Here is a 22,926-nt window from a genome sequence, read left to right as displayed (position 1 = left end):
TTTTTAATGTATCCTGTATTCACTTCTCTGAAGCTTTTAACTGAAAAAACAAAAACAAAAAACTTTAAATCAAATAGTTGAAGTTGACAAGTGTTCATGTCCCAGGCAATGGATTTCTCACTCATTTGCTGTAGCCCTTCATGTGTGCTACAAACTTTAAGGAGATGTAGGTGGAAGGTACAGATTGAGCCTTAACTAATGGTACTCCCCTACCAACAGGTTATCTGAAGTGCTTTCTAAGTTGGAAGCAAAACTGCAGGTTGTGGTAGCCAAAGGAGGACTTGATTCTTGGCCCATTTACCTCACAAGGAAGAGGCATTTCTTACTACAGGAAACAACAGGACTAGCTCAAGACATTTTGCTGCCTTGAGTAGAGAAGCAAATGGCATTTCCATTCCTGTGCCATAGAGTCAAGATACAGTGTACTAAAGCCAGCCACGTTACTGTGGCATGTGAGAAAAAATCCCACAAACACCTCTCCTCTTCCCTGGGACTAAAAATGCCATATTAATAATATAAAAAATCAACAGTTTTGTCTCATTCCAAAATCAGCTGCCTGAGGAAACCAGCTCATTCTGCCTAATTGTAGGGCTGTTCCTGGGAAGAAACAAACAATCCTAGTCAAAATTGACTGTTTAATGACCCACCCCGAATGGGTGCGTGCTTCATTTTTCAGTTGAAATCAATTCTTGTACCCAGAATCAGAATCCCAAATGATATAGGACTTATTTTTAAGCTGCATTGAGGGAAGTTTTTTGTGCAGGGCATCTACAAGTCATGGGAGAATGGAAGCAGAAGAAATGGGAGAGGAGGAGCATTGTTGAAAGGGAGGGATAGACTGTGTGATGAGAAAAGCTTAGAAATAAAAGTAACGTGGCATTTGTGTACCCACTATTGATCTTTAAAAAATTGGCAAGTAAGGTGGGGAAAAGAGAGGAGACAAAAACATATGAAAAGTGTATGAAGTACGTATAAAATAGTTGACAATCTGAAAGCTTTGTCAAGTATAGTTTGCAAATATGCTTTCTGACTGTACTTGACAGTTTCATTAAAAGAAAAGTCAGCAAAAAAATCCTAGCAAATAAACTCTTTTATCTCGGTTGAATGTTGTACCAGTATGTGGTCTGATGTTTGAAGCATGGCACTTAACAGAGAAAATAAAATATAATCCAAGCTCTTTCTTTGATTTATTGTATGCGACGTTGAGAAATGGCTATTAGATTGTTAAAAGTATGTTAAACAATAAAAGCCATATTTAGGCACTTAAATTATCAGCCTCGTATTCTAAATGTGTATATTTGTGTGGAGAGGGAAAGAAAGAAATATACATGTACATGCAGAGCACATATATCTACCTGTAGTTATCAGACCGCCTTACGCAAGCCACTGTTCTCTAAATCTCAGTACCACCTCACATATACAATACAAGGATAATTTTCCTGGTCTGCCTGGTGGGCTTGTTGTAAGGATAACTATAATAATGTATGCAGAGTTACTTGAACATTGAAAAAATGTTTTATAAATGATATTATTGCCCACGTAAGATGATGCATCATATCCACTGCTGCTTTTCCACTAGCCAGACTTCTGCTTGCACAATGGAACTTTCCCCTCATCTCTTCTCCCCTACAACCCCCCCCCCTTAAAATTGACTCTCTGGAGCAGATGCTGTGGGAGTGTGGAGAGAACGAGTGCCATTGTGCAAGTTGAACTCTGCAAATAGAGCATTAGATGCAACCCAGTGTCCCTTACTGCTGGGTTTCTGAGATCAGCAACTCAAGGTAGAGGCTGTGGACCTTGCTTTCCCCTGGCTCTTACCAGTCAAAGGGAGCAGATATTTGAAAGTACAGGAATGCACACACACGATGAAAGGAGCAGTATTATGAAAGCAAAAAAAATTGCACATGTATTGGGCTGGATAAAGAGACTTGCACAAATCTTGTACAAGAGAGCTTGTGGAAGGTGACTGTCTCACACCCTCCTTACTGGGCAGCCCTTCCAGACCCCTAAAAAGTGGTTCCACAGGGTCAGAGGACCCTGCTGAATGGGCTAGACTGTGCCATAGGGTGACTGAGGGGAATAAGGGGATCCACAAATCTCAGAGGCAACAGCCCACTCCATTTATCAGTGTTGTCTGACCCTTTGAAGAGGTTTTGCAGGGGGAAGGGCTGAGGGAGTTGACCAAGGTGGGGGATGAAAAAGTCAGATTCTGCCAGTAATCTTTGGTGAGTTTTTCCATGGATCTAACTTTAAGAGATGCATATAGTTCCCCACGTTTTCCTTGGACTGACCCAGACAGGAACAAATTTGTGGGAGGGGGTTCACCCTCCCCATCAAAAGACCACAAATTGGTTTATTTCCTGAGACAGTCCAAGGGGCTTTGGAAATTAATGTGCTCACTTTCTCAGTCTACCCAGCCTCAAATGCATAATCCCTATCTTTACCTTTGCACGTCTGCATGCATGGGGTTGGTGGTGGTATAGCAGCAGACAGTGGGAAGAAGCAAAGTCCTCCCTCCTTTCCTTTCAATCCCTCCCTCTCTGTAGTCCTGCCATAGCCCTTGGGAAGACTCCTGAGTCCTAAGATTCACAACTCTGTCAAACTCCTGGCTTGTGCACATTTCCACATCATCCCCTAATTGACTTTATCCATTGAAATAAAGAAGATACCATGGCTTGCCAGTGATCTGTATTGTGCTTATTCTGTTTCTGTGCCTGGAACAGATCACCAGGATCAGAATATAAATCTTTAAAAGTGTCGTGTCCATTGCTTTGGGCTACTTTAAAAACATGAAACACTTTTTTAAAAAAATGCTTTTTATTATTTATTATAACAGTGTTTGCTAAAAGATTCAATTGCAATGTCCTGGTAAACATTGTTTATATCATATTTCTCTAGTCACGTTTTAGCCTGTTCTTAACAGCTGATTTCACTTGAAACTAAAAGCTTTACAGACTGTGCTGCAGGAATTCCTCAGCCTCCCAGCATTACTATGTCACTCTCTCCTTAACAAATGGTTTCATGTTTTCCCTGTTAGCTCACTTAGCAGAAGGGCAGCAGAAACGTTCTGCCAATCTAATCCAAAAGCTATTATGTAGTTATCCCATCCCATCTACCACTATAGTACATGTAATTAACTGTACAAAATGCCAATTTTTTTGCAATTTTGTGTCATCCACTTGATTAACTGCTTTAATTACTTGGCATTGAAAAGCTGCTGTCATGCTGTATGTCACTGATTATTCTTTTTTTTTGGTAGCTATCTGTTCTAATTTACTTGTTCAGGATCTTTAATAACATTTCACAGTTCTTAGTTGGCTTTCACCTTGTAAAATATTTTAGCTGACAAACATTTTCTTTGAATATTATTAGTAAATATTGATATTAAGTAACATCCTGAGCTTTGAAGGGCCTTTTCTACCAGTGTGGTGTCCCCCTCTAGGATGCACACCTAACTGTGGTGAGGGATTTGAGAGTGTTGAAGAAGCTGAGAGCAATGCTGTCAGGAGTCTAGACCCAAGAGGCTAGACTCCTAGCAAGGGCACCCAAGGCGGAATGGTCAAAGCTGAGACACCAGACTAAGATGCATCCAAACTCAGAGGAAGGCAATGATAAACCACCTCTGACCATGAAAACCCTGTGAACAATGTAACATGAGATAGTGCTGGAAGATGAGACACCCAGGTCAGAAGGCACTCACCGAGCTACTGGGGAAGAACAAAGGACAAGAGTAGTGCTGTGACTAATGACATAGCTGGGTCAAAGCCGAAAGGAAGCCCAGAGGCTGATGCACACAGATGCGAAAGGAGAGTCCAGAGTCGTACGACACACACAATAGGAACATGAAATGTGAGAAGCATGAACCAGGGGAAGTTAGAAATTGTCAAGCAAGAGATGGAATGTATCAACATAAAGATCAACTAAGGAACAGATTTGAGGATTTAAACTTAGTTAACAGAGAACCAGAAGAAATATGGAGTGAAGTCAGAGACAATATCAGGGAAGCATGCAAAAAAACAATACCTGTAGTTAAAAAAAGAGAAAGACCTCAATGGATGACTGAAGACTGAAGAAACTTAAAATGGTTAAAGAGAGAAGGAAAGCAAAAGGAGATAGAAACATGGTTAGAACCATAAATGCGACGATACTGCGACTAGTACATAGGGACAAATATAACTATTACAATTGTTATTGTATAGAAATAGAAAAGGACCACAAAAAGGGTAGAACAAGAGCCCTATTCCAAAAGATTAAAGAAATGAAAGGGAAATTTAAACCAAGGGTAGGGATGTTGAATTATACAGCCACGAGAGTGCAATCAGCCCAAATAATAGAAAGAAGACGTGCTGTGCTGATCTTGTTTTAGTAGGGAGGAAGCAACATTATTAAGACAGTTGATATAGTTCAGATGGTCACTTTAAATATGTCTGATTTACTTTGCAATTTTAATGACGTTCCCATTTTCTTTTGTTTCTATTTCTGTGAATATGTGAAGTACAGCAACAGTTTGCAAAATTTACACTAAAAAAAACTCCAAACATAACTGTGGAATAATGGCACTGACTTCTGCAGAATAGTCTCCAGTGGACCTCAGGAGTGTCTCAATTTGCACAAGATAAAACTGTGGGAGGTGAAATATATTCTAGCAAAATTCTAGGTGTGCTCTATGTTTTTAATTGACCGTGCCCACCTTGCCTTAAATAAAGCGGTTTAAACATAGCAGGCTGAAAACATGCATCCTTTTTTCCCCAACAGCTAGAGTCATTGCTGAAGTAGCAACATATTGTAATCAGTCTGATTTTACATCAAACTGCAGTTTCGGATTCAACTGTTAATGCACCCAAAATAGAAATAGAACATAACCTCCAATTTGAAAAACAAAAAAATGCTGTCTTCACCATCATATGACATTGACCAATAAAAAGACATTGAAATTAATAAAAATAAATTTGACACAGATTTCTAGGATGAACAATGAGGGAAATAAAATTTTCTAGTTTAGATTCTCTGTAGAAACTTTAGTAACACAGGAAAGAAGCAAAGTAAGAACACCAACAAACATACAAAAATATAATTCTCCATGTTTGGAGATGGCAGGTATTGTCACCACTCACCATATGCTCAGAAGCACATGTTACCAAATTCTTCCAAGTTACACAGGAAGTGGATTGGACTGTGAAAGACCAACCCAAATGGTGTTTGCATTTTGACAAATGTGTAGGGCAGTCCAATATCTCAGAGAGGAGGTCAGGTGTCCTGCTCCCCTGGTGCATTCACTATAGCTGCCCAATTTCCCTGCTTTTTAATGTTTGATAGAAATAGCTGTGGACTATAGGTCCATTCTTAAACTGCAAGGTTTTTTGCCTATTAGTGAATAATCAATAGGGGAATACACTGACTGACCCAGATGAAATAAAAGGAAGATGGAAGCAATACAGTGAAGAACTCTATAAAAGAGATGTCAGGATGACAGATTCATTCATGGAGGAACCATATGATGAAGAACCAGAAATTTTAGAATGTGAGGTGAAAATGCTCTTAAAATACTTGGAAGAAACAAATCACCAGGAACAGGTGGAATACCAATAGAGTTGCTACAAGCTGGACTGAATCGGTCCAAATTTTGACAAAAAAAAGTCAAGAAATATGGAAAACTAAACAATGGCCCACAGACTGGAAGCATTCAATATACATCTCAATTCCAAAGAAAGGGGATCCCAGGAATGCAGTAATTATCGAACTATTGCCTTAATATCCCATACAAGTAAAGTAATGCTCAAGATTATACAACAAAGGCTGTTACCATACATGAAGCAAGAAATGCCAGATGTCCAAGCTGGATTTAGAAAGGGAAGAGGCACCAGAGATCATATCGCAAACATACGTTGGATAATAGAATGGACCAAGGAATTTCAGAAGGAAATCACCCTGTGCTCTATAGATTACAACAAAGCTTTTGATTGTATAGATCATGAAAAACTATGGAATGCTTTAAGAGAAATGGGGGTGCCACAGCATCTGTCCTGATGAGCAAACTATACTCTGGACAAGAGGCTACTGTAAGGACAGAATATGGAGAAGCTGATTGGAGGGAGAAATATCAATAATTTAAGATATGCAGATGATACTGTACTACTAGCAGAAACCAGTAATGATTTGAAACAAATGCTGATGAAAGTTAAAGAGGAAAGCACAAAAGCAGGACTACAGCTGAAAGTTCAAAGACTGAAGTAATGACAACAGAAGATTTATGTAACTTTAAAGTTGACAATGAGGACATTGAACTTGTCAAGGATTATCAATACCTTGGCACAGTCATTAACCAAAATGGAGACAATAATCAAGAAATCAGAAGAAGGCTAGGAGTGGGGTGGGCAGCTATAAGAGAACTAGAAAAGGTCCTCAAATGCAATGATGTATCACTGAACACTAAAGTCAGGATCATTCAGACCATGGTATTCCCGATCTCTATGTATGGATGTGAAAGCTGGACAGTAAAAACAGTGGATAAGAGAAAAATCAACTCATTTGAAATGTGGTGTTGGAGGAGAGCTGTGCACATACCATGGAGTGCAAAAAAGATAAATAATTGGTTTTCCATAAAGGAAGCCGCAGACCTGAACTTACAATATTTAAACAGGATGGTTCATGGTAGATGCTATTGGAGGTTGCTGATTCATAGGGTCGCCATAAGTCGTAATCGACTTGAAGGCACATAACAACAGTGTGGTGTAGTGGTTAGAGTGTTAGACTGGCAGCACCAGTGTTCAGATTTCTGCTCAGGCATGAAGCTCACTGGATGACCTTGGGTCAGTCACTGTCTCTATGCCTGTGGCTTGTCTCAAAACTAGGAAAGGAGAAAGACATTGTCATGGGCAAGGGTGGAAGGACATATGCAGGTTTTAAGGTCCTTGTCTGTTTGTTTGCATAACAACAACCTACAATTTAGCATTACATCTGAACTATCTTACTTAGTGTGAGAGCCAATGTGGTGTAGTGGTTAAGGTGTTGGACTTCGACCTGGGAGACCAGGGTTCAAATTCCCCCACAGCCATGAAGCTCACTGGGTGACCTTGTACCAGTCACTGCCTCTCATCCGCAGAGGAAGGCAATGGTAAACTCCCTCTGAATACCGCTTACAATGGAAACCCTATTCCTAGGGTTGCCAGAAGTCGGAATCAACTTGAAGGCTGTCCATTTCCGTTTTCATTTTACTACTCACAAACATTTTACATAGGGTTGTAGCCAAAAGCTACAATCAAAATACAGTTACAATGAACCCTGTAGAACTTACTTCCAAGTTCACAGGCATAGGATTGTGCTGTCAGTATAACTTAAGGAAATTTTAATTATTTTTGCATGCATCAACTGGTGTCCATACTGAATGTCATCAGGTTTACTATTATTTAGCGAAGCTATTAATACAATAATGGTGCAGGTCTAGTGGATAAATAAAATTCATCACTGATCACAAATACATAATAAAAGTAGCAATAAATCTGAGGGCTGGTTTTATTTTATTTTTATTCCAGTGAATATAGTTTTGCTTTTCTTCTGATACGGAACTTTATGTGAAAGCAGATAGCCTTGTCTCTGTATTTTTCTGGTCTCTTTTTTCACATTCATCCCATTGCCACATATTTGAATCACATTTTAATAGCAAATTTGGCACAATTTGTTGGAAATCAGGACAGCAGACTATTTTTATTACCATCTGACAAGCATTTTGTTTCTAATTTATCACTGACAGGCTCACCAGTTTCTTAAATGTCTCACATTTCCATTATAAATAACCCCTGTTAATGTGTTCTTAAATTCTGTTTGTGGAGGGGGAACATGCACTGTCCATGCCCCCCAGGGCTGTGGAGTCGGTACACCAGACCTTTGACTCCGACTCCAACTCCTCTATTTTTCTACTGTCCGACTCCGACTCCTTCATAAATGGCAAATGTATATTAACTAGTAATAATAAATTTACTGTAGTAAAATGGTAGCACAAGGCATTTCATCACCACCACGTGAATCCAGAGCTTGGAAAAGTTACTTTTTTGAACTACAACTCCCACGAGCCCAATCCCTGAGGCTGATGGGAGTTGTAGTTTAAAAAAGTAACTTTTCCAAGCTCTGGATTCACATGGTGGTGATGAAATGCCTTGTGTTACCATTTTACTACTGTAACTTTGTTATTACTAGTTAATATACATTTGCTATTATGAAGGAGTCGGAGTCGGTACATTTCTACCGACTCCGACTCCAACTCCACCCAAAATTGCTCCCGACTCCACGACTCCGACTCCACAGCCCTGATGCCCCCTCCTGTCCTCCCATGCCCATGTTGAAAGGGAAGGTCTGAAGGTGGACTGTAGGTGCATTCAGTTGTACAGTGTTAATGTCCTCCCTGCACCTGGAAACCCTGATTGTGGGATGGATTGTAACTACTTTCAGCCAGAGTTGCTTACAATGCCCTTTCTGGCTTACCTGCTCAATGTGAGAACATTGGGGTGGAGGGTAAGTTGCCGTGTCCTCTCCATGGATAGAATTTAAATTGCCCAAGTAGAGCCATAGTGAATTTTGTAAGAAACGTATTATAAATAATACTATATTATATAGCTCTTTAATGTCTTACATCTGGGAGGAAGTTCTGCATCTAAGACAAACTGTTGCTAGTCTCACAAAAGAACAAGGCCAAAATATTTGTTGATTGAATGTTATAACCTTAATTTTTTTTGACTAATCTAGGTCTTTTTATTTTATTTTCTCTTTTTTTTAAAAGCAAAACGTTTTCTATAAGCATTTGAGATAGCTTCTTCCCACAGCTAGAGGGTGGGATAGGTCTCAAGTACTGCTTTGTCTCAGTCTTTTGAGACACTGCTTACTGGCAGCCACATTTTCTTCTACCGTTGTGTTTCTACCAGCAAAGGTTAAATTGAACTGGAACATAGCCTCTATAACTCTTGAAAATTTAAGTTGGAATTCTTTTTGTTTTGTTTTGTTTGCATTAGGAAATTTGTCCAGTGATCAGCCAACACATTCACATAGCTCACAAACCTATGAAATAAAATTACTTTAAGTAAATGATGATCCCAGTTAAATAGTAGCTCTTCATCACTAATGATCCAAGCAATTTAGCTCTGCTATTTACACATGTTTAAGCAGGAAAGGAAATCAAGCACCACTGCTGCACATTATCCCTTTGTTTTTGGGAATTTAATTGAAATGAATAGAGGTTGTGCTATAGTACAATGCTTAGTCAGTTGTGCCTGAACTCTCTTTGTAGTGAAGGCTCAGATGATCAGAAGGCTTCCACACTTGTTATTGATACTTAAGACCAAAATAACAAGTAGATATCAAAGAAAAGATTTATATGGTAAAACAGTTGATATTTGACGTAGCCTTAAATTGTAAAGTTACATAAACTTGTGATAATTCAATTTTGCTAGAAGTTTAACATCACATAAATATTGCAATTCATTGTTTCTTTTCTATAAAATATAAAATCTGTCACTGTTTCTGTATAATTTTAATACAAAGAAGAGGCAGAATTCAACCCTTCCCTACACATGCACCTATGCATATAGGAGGGAATCCCCATAGAGCTCAGTGGAACTCTTCTCTTTTCTCCTTTTCTCCGGCAGCCTTCAGAAAGGCACACATGCACTACAATGGACTGGAGAGAGGACATAGGTGCCTCCTATATGTTGTTGATGCACCTGTCCTGCTTTTCTACAATCGTGTTCATTCAGGTTCTTCATGCTGGGTTTATATACAAACCATTATTTGTATAAATAATTTGTTCAAGTTTTAGATGATTTTATTACACCTGTTAATGCTTACAAAAGCTGCATTGTTGACCAGTCCATAGGTTCTCTGTATGTGTCCATTTCAGTCCATGGGTTCTTTGTATGTTACCCATAACTCTCACATCTTTCTTAAATAGAAATATCTTCCTTGAATGAAAAAAAGACCTCACCATTATAAATATGTAATTGAGATTATTTTACAAATATTACTCTGAATATATCTGTAGTGGGCTTCATCAGTCATTTGAATATCCTTTCTAGTTTTTTGAGTTCATTCTGCACCATCTGCTTAATGTAGTTTAAATACTATGGTATCTATGGTAAAAGAAATATATCATTAATGAACATATTAATTATACACAAAGTCAAGTGTATGTGATGTTGCACCAGCATTGCAATTAAGTCCAGCAACCGTACCAGCCTGCTTGCTCACACCTCTCTAAGTCATTTGTGATACATTAGTAGTCTAAAAGAAAATAAAATGAATCGACTCTCTTCCAGTTTATAGAAATTTTCCTGCCTAGAGGCCTAAGCAAGTGACTGTTTAAAAGCCTATATTACACATTTTCACAGTTGTGAAAAAGACATTCTGTACCAATGCCTTGAAATGAATTTACCAAGCTGTAAGTAGTTCTTCCTGAAAGGGTGATATATGTGGATGAATGTGAAATATTATTTAATCCATACAGCTCCCTGCCTGTCTGATGCATTATAATCCTATACTATTCTCCTGTGACTAAATTATGCTTCAAAACTAGATCTTCTTGCTAAGTCAATGCATTTTTGTTTCCCTGAGGAATGTCAAGGTTGTCACAGGCATCTAGTTAATAAGACCTAACTGGCCTGATTAAAAAAAGAATTATTTTTGAAGGGAGCAATTTGACAGTCTATTTCATAGCTTTTTCATCTATTTCATTTTATTATTAGGATCCGTAAATTTAGAAACGTCTTCATTATTTTTGTATTCTGTTGACCCTGAGGCTTGAAACAAATCATAATGCAGGTTAATGTATATCAGCTTGCAGAACAACCAGTGTTAGGAGTTTTGGATGGTGGCTGTGTTTAGTATGCAATGTGGCTATCAGGGTCCTTCTAAGAAGAAGTTATACTGCCTAGTGTCAAAGGTAGGAGCACTCCTGCCCCCCAAGAGACATGTGATCTATAGTCCCATGGCAAAGCAGAGGGAAAGCCCAGAAAATATTGTACCTTTTTAGCCCTGTAAGGGATATCTGTAGATTTCAGGCCCAAAATTAGCAGAACTCCTAAATCTGAGTTTTGCAATTCAGAAAACCTGTAGTTCATTAGTAACTTTATAGGTGGCTACAGTACATCTGTGGTAGATAAGGCTCAGCTCACTTGCAGCCACTGATTGAGGCTTTAGTTCACATGATTTTCATCTACCAATCTCCTCACGCCATATGCTTTTGATCTGTTTCCTTTGCTTTTCCTGCTTTAGAGTCTAAGCAGTGTGTAGGGCACATGAAAGAGCCAGGCATGTTGAGCCTGCACTAAAAATAAGCATGGAAAATTAGAAAAATAATGTGGAGTGTCTGTTTTTCTACAGTTATAACTTTAAGAGAGGGTTTGTACCTTGCTGATAGCTGGGATAGATTTATTGTAATAAAACCTTATTGCTATTAATAGCTCTTGGCTTTCTGCCAATGATAATGTTTAAGCAGTTATGGGAGTAATGATAAATTCTTATACAACAACCTCTTTACATCTTGATTCACTTCACTGAGTACATGATGTAAATTTTAATTGCCACAACAAAGGAATTACTTGCAAGCACTACTGCATAATGTACATTTTTATAAATTGTAGTGACTTGAAATGGTGGACTAAATCAACATCTTTTCCTGGTACAGTAATTGTAGTCACAGTACAATCCTTTACATGTCTACTAAGAAGTAAGCCCTAATGGGTTCAATGAAATTTACTCCCATGTAAGTTGTATAGGCTGATAACCTCCAAAAGACATACCTTTCATATTAATGAAAACAGCAGTTATGGTTTCCTCTAGTATTTCAGATTAGAAGAAGTGTATAATCTTAATAGATTAATATTCTCACATATGACAAGAAGGGAAGAAGGTAAAACCTGAAGGGTTCTGTTTCCCTCAAATGTCTTTCCTAGACATCTTAATTTCACTGCAGCTGCATTTCTGGTTTTCTGGAGATAAATCCAACAGTAGCACCCAAATGACACCACAGCCCCTATTTGTATAGTCTGCATTGGAAAAGGCAATTAAACAATGCAGTTCCAAGTAATCTTTTGACTCTTATACACTCACTTCAAGAAGTCATCCCTTTAGTGTTAGTTGCTACATTCAAATTACCCTAGTATAGCTCCTCCATTCATTAACATATGCCTGTTTGTGCAGCAGTAGCATCACCTAAAATAAAATGTAGTTTTTGATAGCTCACTTTATGAAGGCCATCTATTCTAACTACACAGTGTTTGCATTTAAATGTAAGAAGAACTATAAGCAAGAAAAAATAAGAATTTAGAGGAGTCATTATTGCTTCTCCTCTGGAACTTTTGCTCTTCCTCATTTGTATTCAAATTTCATATAAAAGCTTGGAGTTGGCTGTAGTACTTTAATTAGTTCCCAGTTGGCTTAAATGGACAATGGCTTGCTCATTAGCCTATTTGCTTTCTGTGAAGTCTTGCAAACTAATATTTTCTGTCTTTAATATGCTTTTCCAGATGTTGCAACTGCTTATCCTGATAAGAAGTCCATACTGATGTATGTGACATCACTCTTCCAAGTCCTGCCACAGCAAGTTACTCTTGAAGCCATCCAGGAAGTGGAAACATTGCCACGGCAGTCAAAGCACATCAGAGAACATGTCCAGTTACATCAACAGCGCTTTTCTCAACAGGTGAGTCCTGTGTTGTTGTTTTTATATTCTAATTTTGATAGCCAATAAAGAGCAAGATTCTGTAGTATATTTAGTTAAAAAGAAACTATGAATGAGCTCCAGCCAAGTCATTCTCAGAGTAGACCCCCTGAAATCAATGGGCAAGTTACACAAGCCCATTGATTTCAATGGGTTAACTCTGAGTATGACTAACAGTGTATATCACACTATGTTTGCTAAATGGTTTTATTTGCATGATGTATATTGTTAACTGCCATGCATGAAGTCTAATTGCTTTAATTTGGATTCCTGCATTGAGCAGGGGGTTGGACCCGACGTCCTTATAGGTCCCTTCCAACTCTGCAATTCTATGATTCTAAGTAATGGGCTGTTTTTGAAATGAAGACATGTATGCCTTTTATGCATTACATGATGCAAAGCAGGCTTCAATAGCATGCTACATTTCCTTATTTGAAGCAAGACCATACAAGGTAAGGTTTTGTGTTATTTTTGTATTTTACACTCAAAGCACTTATCTTGGAAGTAGTAAGGCTTTACCATGCTTTAACGGTAACAGACATGATTTACTTAAAAGGCCACTTTGCTTTTAACTCCTTTGCTCTGTTCATCATCTTTGTCAGTCTTTCATTAAATCATTTATGTGTAAATAGTAGAACATGTTCACTGCTTAATATGCACTGGGTAATGTTTGCATTTAGCCACCTGTTGGGTCTCCTACAGCAGCTTCCACGTCAAAGCATGTGTCCCAGATCAGCATCTTTGTACAGATTTTAATTCCACACTATCCTACTTAGAATGTTTCATGAACAGAAAGCAGAAAATGAAACATCAGAAACCCACCAAAAATCATTTATTACCCTATATGACCTTGGAAGAACTACTCTGACTCAAAAATGTGATTGAGTGATAGGTGTTCATCCACCAAGCATTTCTGAGAAGATATTTCCTTGGCCTTTAAACAGAAGTCCACTCCATATAATGTGCCATTTTTATGTGTGGTCAAAAGGAAAATATAAGATGGGAATGCCTAGGTCTTGGTTGAAGCAAACCTTTTCCAACCCGAGTCAGCTTCTAGAGCTAATGCTTGAGGAAGTAAGCCTTCCATCAAGATGAGCTGCTGCTAGAGCCTTGTTGATGCCCTCCTACCTCTAATTTTGTTTGTCTTGCTTTGAGACTTGATGCAAAATATTGACCTATGACCATAAACTTTCCCAAGCAGTATAATACTTTCAGTTGTGTGCCTCTAGAATTATTTTGAATGAAAGTAACTGAGCGGAGACCAATTCTTGCTCTCTTTTGCAGGTATTTCTTCCCTTTCTTTTTCCTTTCCATATTCTTTGTCTAGGACAAAAATGTTTTTCTGAATTATTATTTTCTTAGGGTTAGTTTTTATAAGGAAATGACACCATGAAGTGAAAAACCTCTATATCTCTTCCTTGGGTACACATTCCTATAAATGAAACAGTTATAGCTGCTTGAATTTCTTCAATTGAAACATGACGGGTTGTTTACTCATAGTGCCGTTTCCTTGTAAAAAATGTCTATGTTAATTCAAATTTTGATGTCTATGGAAAGTCTCAACTATGTGTTTCTTTACTTGGACAGGCACACCATGGCAACAGAATTCCAGTTCTAGAGAAACTAGCCATTCTTGAAAATTATATTTCCTGAAGTGAATAGAAATTCCAATTATTAATTAACTGTCTTATTTCTGGGACACTATCATTTTTAGATTAGTTGATCTGATGACCACTTAGTTACTGCTGAGCACATTTATTCAGAACTTACTACAAGTCCTTGGTAGCTTCCTTTCTGAGTATTCTGAATTATAAAGATCCTTAACTGATTGTAGGTATCACACCAGGAATAATTATCTGGTACTTCAAGGAGTCTTTCTATTTCTCATGAAAGGATGTCATATTAATGAAAATGACTCCTACTTTCCACATAGTTTTGACTCTTAATGCCAGCTCTGTTTTTACAAGATAGAATTGAACTGCTGGTATTCTCCCCTACAAGTAATACATTTCATCCATTATATTAAGCATGCTCATCAGTGTATGTCTGCTTTTCTTCCTAATTTCTTCTCCTTAGATCAAAGTCAGTGTAGCACAGGGCCATGTGCGCACCCCTTCACCTCCACCTAAACCTCGCTTCAAAAGCTATGCGTACACACAAGCTGCTTATGTCATGTCCCCTTACCAAAAAGGGAGGATGTGCCCTCCACAGGTCTGTCAACATTACTGTTTGTTGTGAATATTATTCTAATATGCCTGTGCTTGCTGTGGAATATATGTGCACTTTGGAGATATTTTTTTTTTGCTTGTGTCCATTTTCATTTTCATCAATACTCTTTTTTTAGTTTTTATGTTTGCTTTTAGTATCAGTCAATCCTTTTCTGCTATACATTTTACTTTTCTTGACAAAATAACACCTAATTTTGTGCATTAGGTGAGTATAAGAAAGATGTAAGACAATGATAACAACATTTGGTTTCAGAATTTGAGTTACCTCCATAAACTACTTATAATCAGAGACCTGGATCCAAAGCCCTGTACATTCAAGAGAGGTTTGATCTGAATATATGCAATGGACCCTCATTTTAAATTGAGAGGAGTGTCACAAGTAGCATGCAATATGGCATGGGATTTGGTCATTCATAAGAAAGTTACCAAATTTACCGAAGACACCAGCGGCACAGTGTTTTATCCTGGACATAGCTTGGTATTTCTATCCATGGTAAATAATGTTTCAGGACAACAGATCTTTCTCCTTCACCCTGCAGCCTTCTGCACCTCCTTGAAAATGTCTTTGGAGGGTCCGAGACTCCTCTGAACAGTGGTCTGTGTTATAGGAGGGAAGAATCACCCAAAATTGGCAGGGGGAACCTTGTACTAGTGGGTGCTCCTGCCTTCTCAAAAGGCTAAGTGCTAAAGCACCTTAGCTTGTGATCTTGTGTCCTTTACAACTACCTTATACATGAAATGTGGAGAAGTTAACTTTATTGGTCAGATTCCCCTACCCATTACTGTAAACATCTGTTTACCTGTCAGCACTATGCAAGGAAGTGATAAAGTCTGTGATCAAAGAATGGTAACATCATTCTGCAGTATGAGTTAATTTAGTCACATGGTCTACAGACACATGAGCATTCCATCTTTTTCTACTCACATCTATTTATTATTTATTATTTATTAAATTTCTATCCCGCCCCATAGCCAAAGCTCTCTGGGCGGTTTACAACATAAAAATCAATATACAATATATAATATACAATTCATATTTGGTACAATTAAAAGGAAAAATACATCACATTTTAAATAAACATAAGTAAACAATAAATGACAACAATGTACATAATAACAAAATAAATAAAACAAACCGAACATAACAATTATCTACCTCTCATTGTGACTTGGCTTTTCTAACCATTCCTCCTTATTGCTAGGTCTCTTGACCCGCTGTCAGGAAATTAGAGCATTTGTTTTTGCATTTTCATTTTGTTGTGCTGACTGGCCCAGTGCTATGGGGTGAGATATGAACCTTCCTTGTCAAGGTAACAAATCCAGTCTCTCCATAGGGATGCTACCAATTTTCTATGGTTAGAAACTTAGTGGAATGAAATTATTCATATCCACCTTATAGCTTTTTTAAAAAGAGTAAATATCAGCATTTGGTCTGAAATTCAGCTAACTTGTAGCATTCTCCAGTCCTGCTGAATGTTTCTTTAAGCCCAATAAACCAAAACAAATTGAAATGGGCAATTGATTTTCACTCATCACCAAGGAAAATCATGAACTACAGAAAACAAAACAAAGCAAAATGTGCAACTGAAGGGGATGGAATAAATCAATATAACTGAATGACACTTTAGCGCCCAGATTTAGTGAAAATGGCCACATGCTGAACATTTTATCTTAGAGTGGTTAACTATTAACACTTTCATTTTTTTCTAGAGTCAAATGGGAGTTAATTTCAACATGTAGAATTAGATTTGCAGAAAACTCTTCCAGAAAAATTATATCGGCACTGTACTTTTATGGTTTTTTGTATAGGAGAATTAGCAAGTCTTTGTATTCCTGTCACAGCAATGCATTTGGTTTCCAGATTTATTTAAATAGTAGCAAAATTAAGCAAAACAGCTGTGTATATTGACAAGTATAAAAGGAATATTTTAACATGTGTGACTCATATATAGTTTGTCCCCCAGTTATTCTAGAAAATGAATATCCAATGGAATATTAAGTGAATATCAAGTGAATCTGTACAGAATATTTTTTCAGAAGGGCAACCATGTTTGTCTATTGCAGTAAAAAGTAGTCTTGTGACACTTAAAGACTAATAAATTTCTTATGGCATAAGCTTTTGTTGACCAAAGCCCACTTTATCTGATGAATGAAGTGTTATCCTGAGGTAATGATATAATGGGGAGGGGAGAGGGGGGGATGAAAAACAATTATGATAAATATAAAAAAGCTTAGATGTACATAAAAAAACTGCACTGACCATTCACAGAGTAGCACTGATAAACATGCTGGCATTGCCAAGTCAATTAACGCCTATAGTAAGATAAAAACTGCAATTTCAATTCAAGCCGCAGGTGATAGAATTGAACTTGATAAGTGCTAAGGAGTTTCATACTGGTTCTTCATTTGAAGTTCCTTTGTTCAAGAATAGCCACCTTAAGGTCAGCATAGTGCCCTGAATTTTTTTTCTACTGGTTTTGAAATATTTCACATCCTGTTGTCAGATTTTGTGTCCATTATTTCTTTTGCCTATAGAGTGACCGGTTTGCCCTGTATAGAGAAATACATTAGTGATAGATGACATCATCTATCACACTGGAAGATGAGCAGGTGGAGGAGCCTTTGATGTTGTGGTTTACATTATTGTTTTCTGTAATAGTGTTGCCTGCGTAGATATGGGGACAGTGTTGGCATATTGGATTGTTGCAGGGTCTCATCCCTGTGTTTGTGTTTCTGCTAAGTGTTCTATTGCTGCTGGTGAGGAGCTGTTCAGGTTACCAATTTGCACTAAAAACTTGTTAACATCTCCATGCCACCTGTTTTAAATGGGGAAGTAACCAGTTTTTATTTGATTGACATCCAGCATGTATGATATGACTGAGGTCCACAAAAAATTATGCCATAGCAAATTTGTTCATTTTAAGGTACCACAAGACACTCTGTTGGTTTTGCTGCAGTAGTGTCTATGACCAGTGCCTAGGGCTAGAGCTGAAACTAGAGCTGGAACTGGAGCTAAGCAATGGAGTGCTGGAGCTAAGGAGCTCAACAGGAAGTCCTTAGCCCAGCAAGAAGAGACAAAGAGGTAAAAGATCGGTTTAATCTGATCTGGGAAATCAGTCAGGGCCCTGGCAGCCTCATCCTGAACCACACTGAAATTCCTAGACTGTCCTATGTATAGTGTATTACAGTAAACTGGTTTAGAGGTTACAAGAGCCTGAATGACTGAAGCCAAATTTTGCATGTCCAGAAAAGAATAATTAACTTTTCTCCTTCAGAGTGCTTCTGGGAAGACCACAACATTCAATGACACTTTATATAAAAACTATATGTTCAAAGCTAACACAGTATGGTTGGGCTAGGATCTTTGTTTCTGATATACTAGTTTGTTACCATCAGGAAATATGGGGAGGGGGGCACTGGCAAATGGCGCACATCCTTCTCACAATCTGAAGTGATACAGTCCATTCTACCACTTCATTCGGGTGCTGTCCTGCCTGAAGGTGAGGGATTCAGACTCAGACTCAGCTGTGGCTTTTTCCTCATTTGTTAAAGTAATAGATACATCCAAAGCAGTTCATCTCATTAACCTAACTACTCTTTCTAGGAACTCAGCTCAGCTCTAGCTCTAACTAAGCATGACTTCACGACTCTAAGACATTGACTCAGCAACTGGGTCCCCCCTCCTGAGTTAAGTAGGCTTGGATCACGTGCGCAAATGAAGACTCCGCCTCAACTCAGTCTGCTGAACTTCCTGCCTCAAGTGCCTCTGAGCGTGGGGAGAAGCTGGTTTGATCTCAGCTTCCCCCTCCGACAGAGGGGGGCTGTTAGCTGTCAGCTTGGGTGTGGGAAGCTGGGCAGCACTTGGCTGGGAAATGTCTGATGTGCAAGGTTGAATCTCTGGTGGCGGCGGTGGCGCGTCCAGTTGAAGAGTGTCAGACGGGCCAGGTGGTGCTTCCACAGGGGTTTTTTTGAGGGGTTTTCTATATGAATGCTGCTGATAAAAACTGTCCAGAGGAACTGGATAAAAAATGAACTAATGGAAATGCATCTATCCTGCACCTATTACTTTTCATCCAAGTGAAAATCTGTTAATATGTGCTTGAAAGGCCATTGAAAAAGACACACAAGTCGAAACGCGTTTGGCCATAATATACGCATCTTGCTCCATTGAGATACAGATTTAAAGCTTCATAGCATCAGCTCTAATAGCAAAGATGGTTTTATAGCTTCCACAGTGCTCAGATGGACATAAAATTTAAACCAGTCCTTGATAAGTATAGTATTAAGCATTTCTTTGGAGAAAATTGAAAAAACACACACACACATGGCTTAGGTCTCAGCTAGGGAAGCCCTCATCAGTGGAGTCCTCATTAGAAGAGGAACAAGAGGCTCTGTCCTTAGATCCAGTCCTGGGTCAGTCTCCATCTGGAGGTGAGGAGCCATGGTCCTGTGATGAGGCTGAGCAAAGGCTGTCTGCATCCAGGGGGAGTTCGGCCTCTGACACTGAGACTGAATGAGTCCCAAGCCCAAGACAGGTGTCACCTCAAACACCAGTTGGACTACAGGCAATATCTTCTTGGGAGTAAAGGTCTGGCTGAAGGATAGTCTGACTTGATAGGAGTCAGCCGAGCTGGGGGTGTGGTTCCAGCAGCTCCAGCTCAAAAACTGCAGTGCTAGGCTGGAAGAGAGCATCTGCTTTACATACAGAAGGTCCTAGGTTCAATCCCTGGCATCTCCAGGTAGGGCTGGGAGAGACTCCTGCCTGAAATCCTGGAGAGCTGCTGTCTGTCAGGATAGACAGTACTGAGCTAGATGGATCAATGGTTTGACTCAGTAGAAGGCAGCTTCCTATGTTCCTATGATTGTTCTTGACCTGTAGCTGATTTCCTACTGACTCCAACCCTGACCTCGGACCAGCCTCTGAACTTGCCCTTGCCCTGCTTTGCACATGGACTGACTGGAACCTGACCTTGGACTACTTTGACCTTGCCTCTTGCCTGACTCTTTGATGTGGACTCTGCTTGTTTGGACCCTGACTTTGGATTGGCCCTGGATGCTGCTTTGGTTGTTGCCCAAATTGATGGTGTTACTGGTAAACCTCTTGCTTCCTCAGAAGCCTAGTGAGAACAGGATACCCCCTCCTTTGCACCAGGGGTGTGAGGGGGTGGATAGGGCAGAGGTGTTTCTCCACCCAGCCCTCCCACCCTCTGCCTACAAAGTGTTGCTGGTGGTCCCCCACCAGTAGCAACCTGTTGAAAACCACAAAACGGAGAGCTCTGGTGGCATGGCTGATCCAGCCCATGATCCTCTGGATTCCAAGCCAGCCTTACTGCTGTCACTTGTTAGCACTGGGCCCAGTCCAGGCCTGGTTATTGCCCCAGTTCTAGGCACAGCCATTTGTCTGTCACAACTTTTGCCTCAGCCAGCATGAACGGCAGAGCTATGGAAACATTTGTCCCACTGCTTCTTCCTGGCCAGGATTTGGATTGCAGAATTGATTCTGCTAACCACAAGATACAGTTACAACTTACAATAATATAATTAAAACTATGCTAATGTTTGCATATATATTACTGAATAATGACACTATATTAGTCCAATATATTAAAGCTAGCAGATATGTTTTCAGCAAGACTTAACATTCTAAAATTACAATTAAATATTTATTATAGCTTTTAACCAGAGCTTGGAAAAGTTACTTTTTTGAACTACTACTCCCATCAGCCCCAGCCAGCACGGCCACTGGATTGGGCTGATGGGAGTTGTAGTTCAAAAAAGTAACTTTTCCAAGCTCTGCTTTTAACTTAATAGAACAGTTTCTAGAGAACAGTCAAGCATTTGTTTGTTCTGTTTGAGAACTCCATTGTTTAAATACGGATAATGGTAGCACATTATATATTACCTTTATTGTAACATAAGTAATGGAAAGTTTATCCTGGAATAATACTGATCAGGTGGGGGAATTTTAATTAGGGATTTTCACTGGAGTAGGTCAGATCACTAAAATCACTGGCATTCGGCTGGCTCAGGGTGGCTTTGCTGTTAAGGATTACATTTATAGCAGATTAGTGTTTTAGAAAGTGATTTGGAAGTTGTTTGTTGAATTGATCAGGAAAGCTGGTGATGCAAAATACAGCCTTTCACATCTATGCTGTCGTACATATGCAACCAGTATAATAGTAATAGAACGTGGTTGCTGTTTGGTGCATGTGTGTGCATAAATGTGTGCTTGTCATTAATTTATACGAGCACATTATGCCACTTCTTTGAGTAGTGTTCTTCAACTTGGATCCCCATATGTTGTTAAACTACGACTCACATCAACCCAGCCAGCTTAACCAATGGCCAAGGATAATGGGAGATGTATGTATGTATGTATGTATTTAATTTGTATACCACTTTATATATAAATCTCAAAGTGGTTTACATTTCAACAAAAATCAATATAAATTCTACATTCAGTACAGTTGCTAATAATAACAACAATAATCCACATTTTAAGTAACATAATTGAGCAATAAATCTCTAAACAATGTACATAAAATAAAAACAAAGTGAATCATATACAAAACAAAAAAGTATGACTGTTATAAAATATATCTAAAAATGCACATGAATATTACAAAAAATGTATTCTCACATCTAATAATGCAGATCAGGAATTTTAAAAAATCTTGTATATCCTGTTAGTTGTCTTGCGTTGTATTTTTAACATAGCTGTAAACCACTTGCAGGGAAGGATCCATTCCGGTGCGGGGGGGTGTCCAGTGAAGATGCAGAGATAGCAAGGAGGAGGAACAACATCAGGAGACATCAAGAGTTGGCATTGGGTCCTCAGCTGGGATGTGGATCTTAGCATGTGCCCATTTTAGCCATTTCAGCTATGTGTGTGCTGCATATGTGATTTCCTTTACTGCACAGTGTGTTTCTCATTCAAAATGCCTTTAGTCTAATGTGGTGTTACAAACCAGTGATGCAAATATAAGACTTTGAAGAAAGTGTTGGAATATGTGGTTCAACTCCAGCTTGTGGGTTGAGGCTGCATGGAGTTAAAAAGGGTAGCTAGAGAGGAGGCCTCCTGATTGCTATGACTTCTGACTTCTGGCTATGCTAATACCTATCCTTTGGTCTCCTGCTGTCTCTCCCTTCCTGCTAGACTGATATGCATAGGATGTTGACCACATCTCCTTCCTCCTTTCTTCTTCTTTCTCTTGAGAAGGAGAGCAGACATATTCTCTTTGTCTCTCCCTCTCCTCCAAGCATGAGGGCAAACACTAAGCTTAGCATTTGCATCTCCAACTTAGCTAGTTAGCTAGATGTAGAACTCTTTCCTATCAAGTATGTACTTCCAGAATAAAGTAGTTATTTCTTATTTTAAAGCTTAAAGACTCTGTCTGACTAATTTGCAGGGAAGGTGTAATCTTTAGCAAAGATTCAAACACATAAAGGCTCACTCAGTCTCCCCATTCTCAATTTCGCCACTCTGCGACAGAAAGAACATTGGCTGCCACCTACAAGCAAGGATCAGGCTTTTCTATGAAGAGACCATAGACACCTTTTAGAAGAGCCAAGAGTGAAGAACAGTGTCCTGGAGGATAGACAGATATATACTTAACTAAACAAGGCAGAATTTCTAGATTTTCAGAGGGTACAGGTTTACAGAGCAATCCTATACATGCCTACTCAAAAGGAAGCCCCACTGAGTTCAGTGGGGCTTACTCTCAGGTAAGTATGTATATATAGGATTGCAACCTTAGTGATATACAGTTGCATTGTTCTTGCACACATGTAAATATAATTTAAATATGCATATGCTCATCTAGTTTCTTCTGTTATAGAGTAGAATCGATTCATAAGTGATGGCTGAAGTAATATGGCCCTCAGAATGGGCCTGAGTGTAAAAATAAATTAACTTCTCTACATAATAAGTTTAAAGTTGGCAGATAGTTCTTCTGATAATGGGTGTGGCCTAGAACTACATATACTAACAGAACC

The 22,926-nt window shown here is 38.8% G+C and overlaps 1 protein-coding gene across 12 annotated transcripts in view; it reads left to right on the top strand.

Moving 5' to 3' along the window:
* Positions 1–22,926, top strand: part of DMD (dystrophin) — a 2,032,119-nt gene that overhangs the window by 626,273 nt on the left and 1,382,920 nt on the right. For 11 of the 12 annotated variants that reach the window (XM_061627390.1, XM_061627384.1, XM_061627379.1 and 8 more), the window contains exons 8-9: positions 12,510–12,685; positions 14,780–14,914. In XM_061627390.1, the coding sequence (XP_061483374.1) occupies positions 12,510–12,685; positions 14,780–14,914 (311 nt within the window). The remainder of the gene's footprint in view (positions 1–12,509; positions 12,686–14,779; positions 14,915–22,926) is intronic. The other variant, XM_061627388.1, reaches the window with a different exon arrangement.

This window comes from Rhineura floridana, chromosome 5 (genome assembly GCF_030035675.1).
Source record: "Rhineura floridana isolate rRhiFlo1 chromosome 5, rRhiFlo1.hap2, whole genome shotgun sequence".
Taxonomy (NCBI): domain Eukaryota; kingdom Metazoa; phylum Chordata; class Lepidosauria; order Squamata; family Rhineuridae; genus Rhineura; species Rhineura floridana.
The sequence above is the reverse complement of the archived record's forward strand: the minus strand, read 5'-3'. Positions and strand labels throughout refer to the sequence as shown.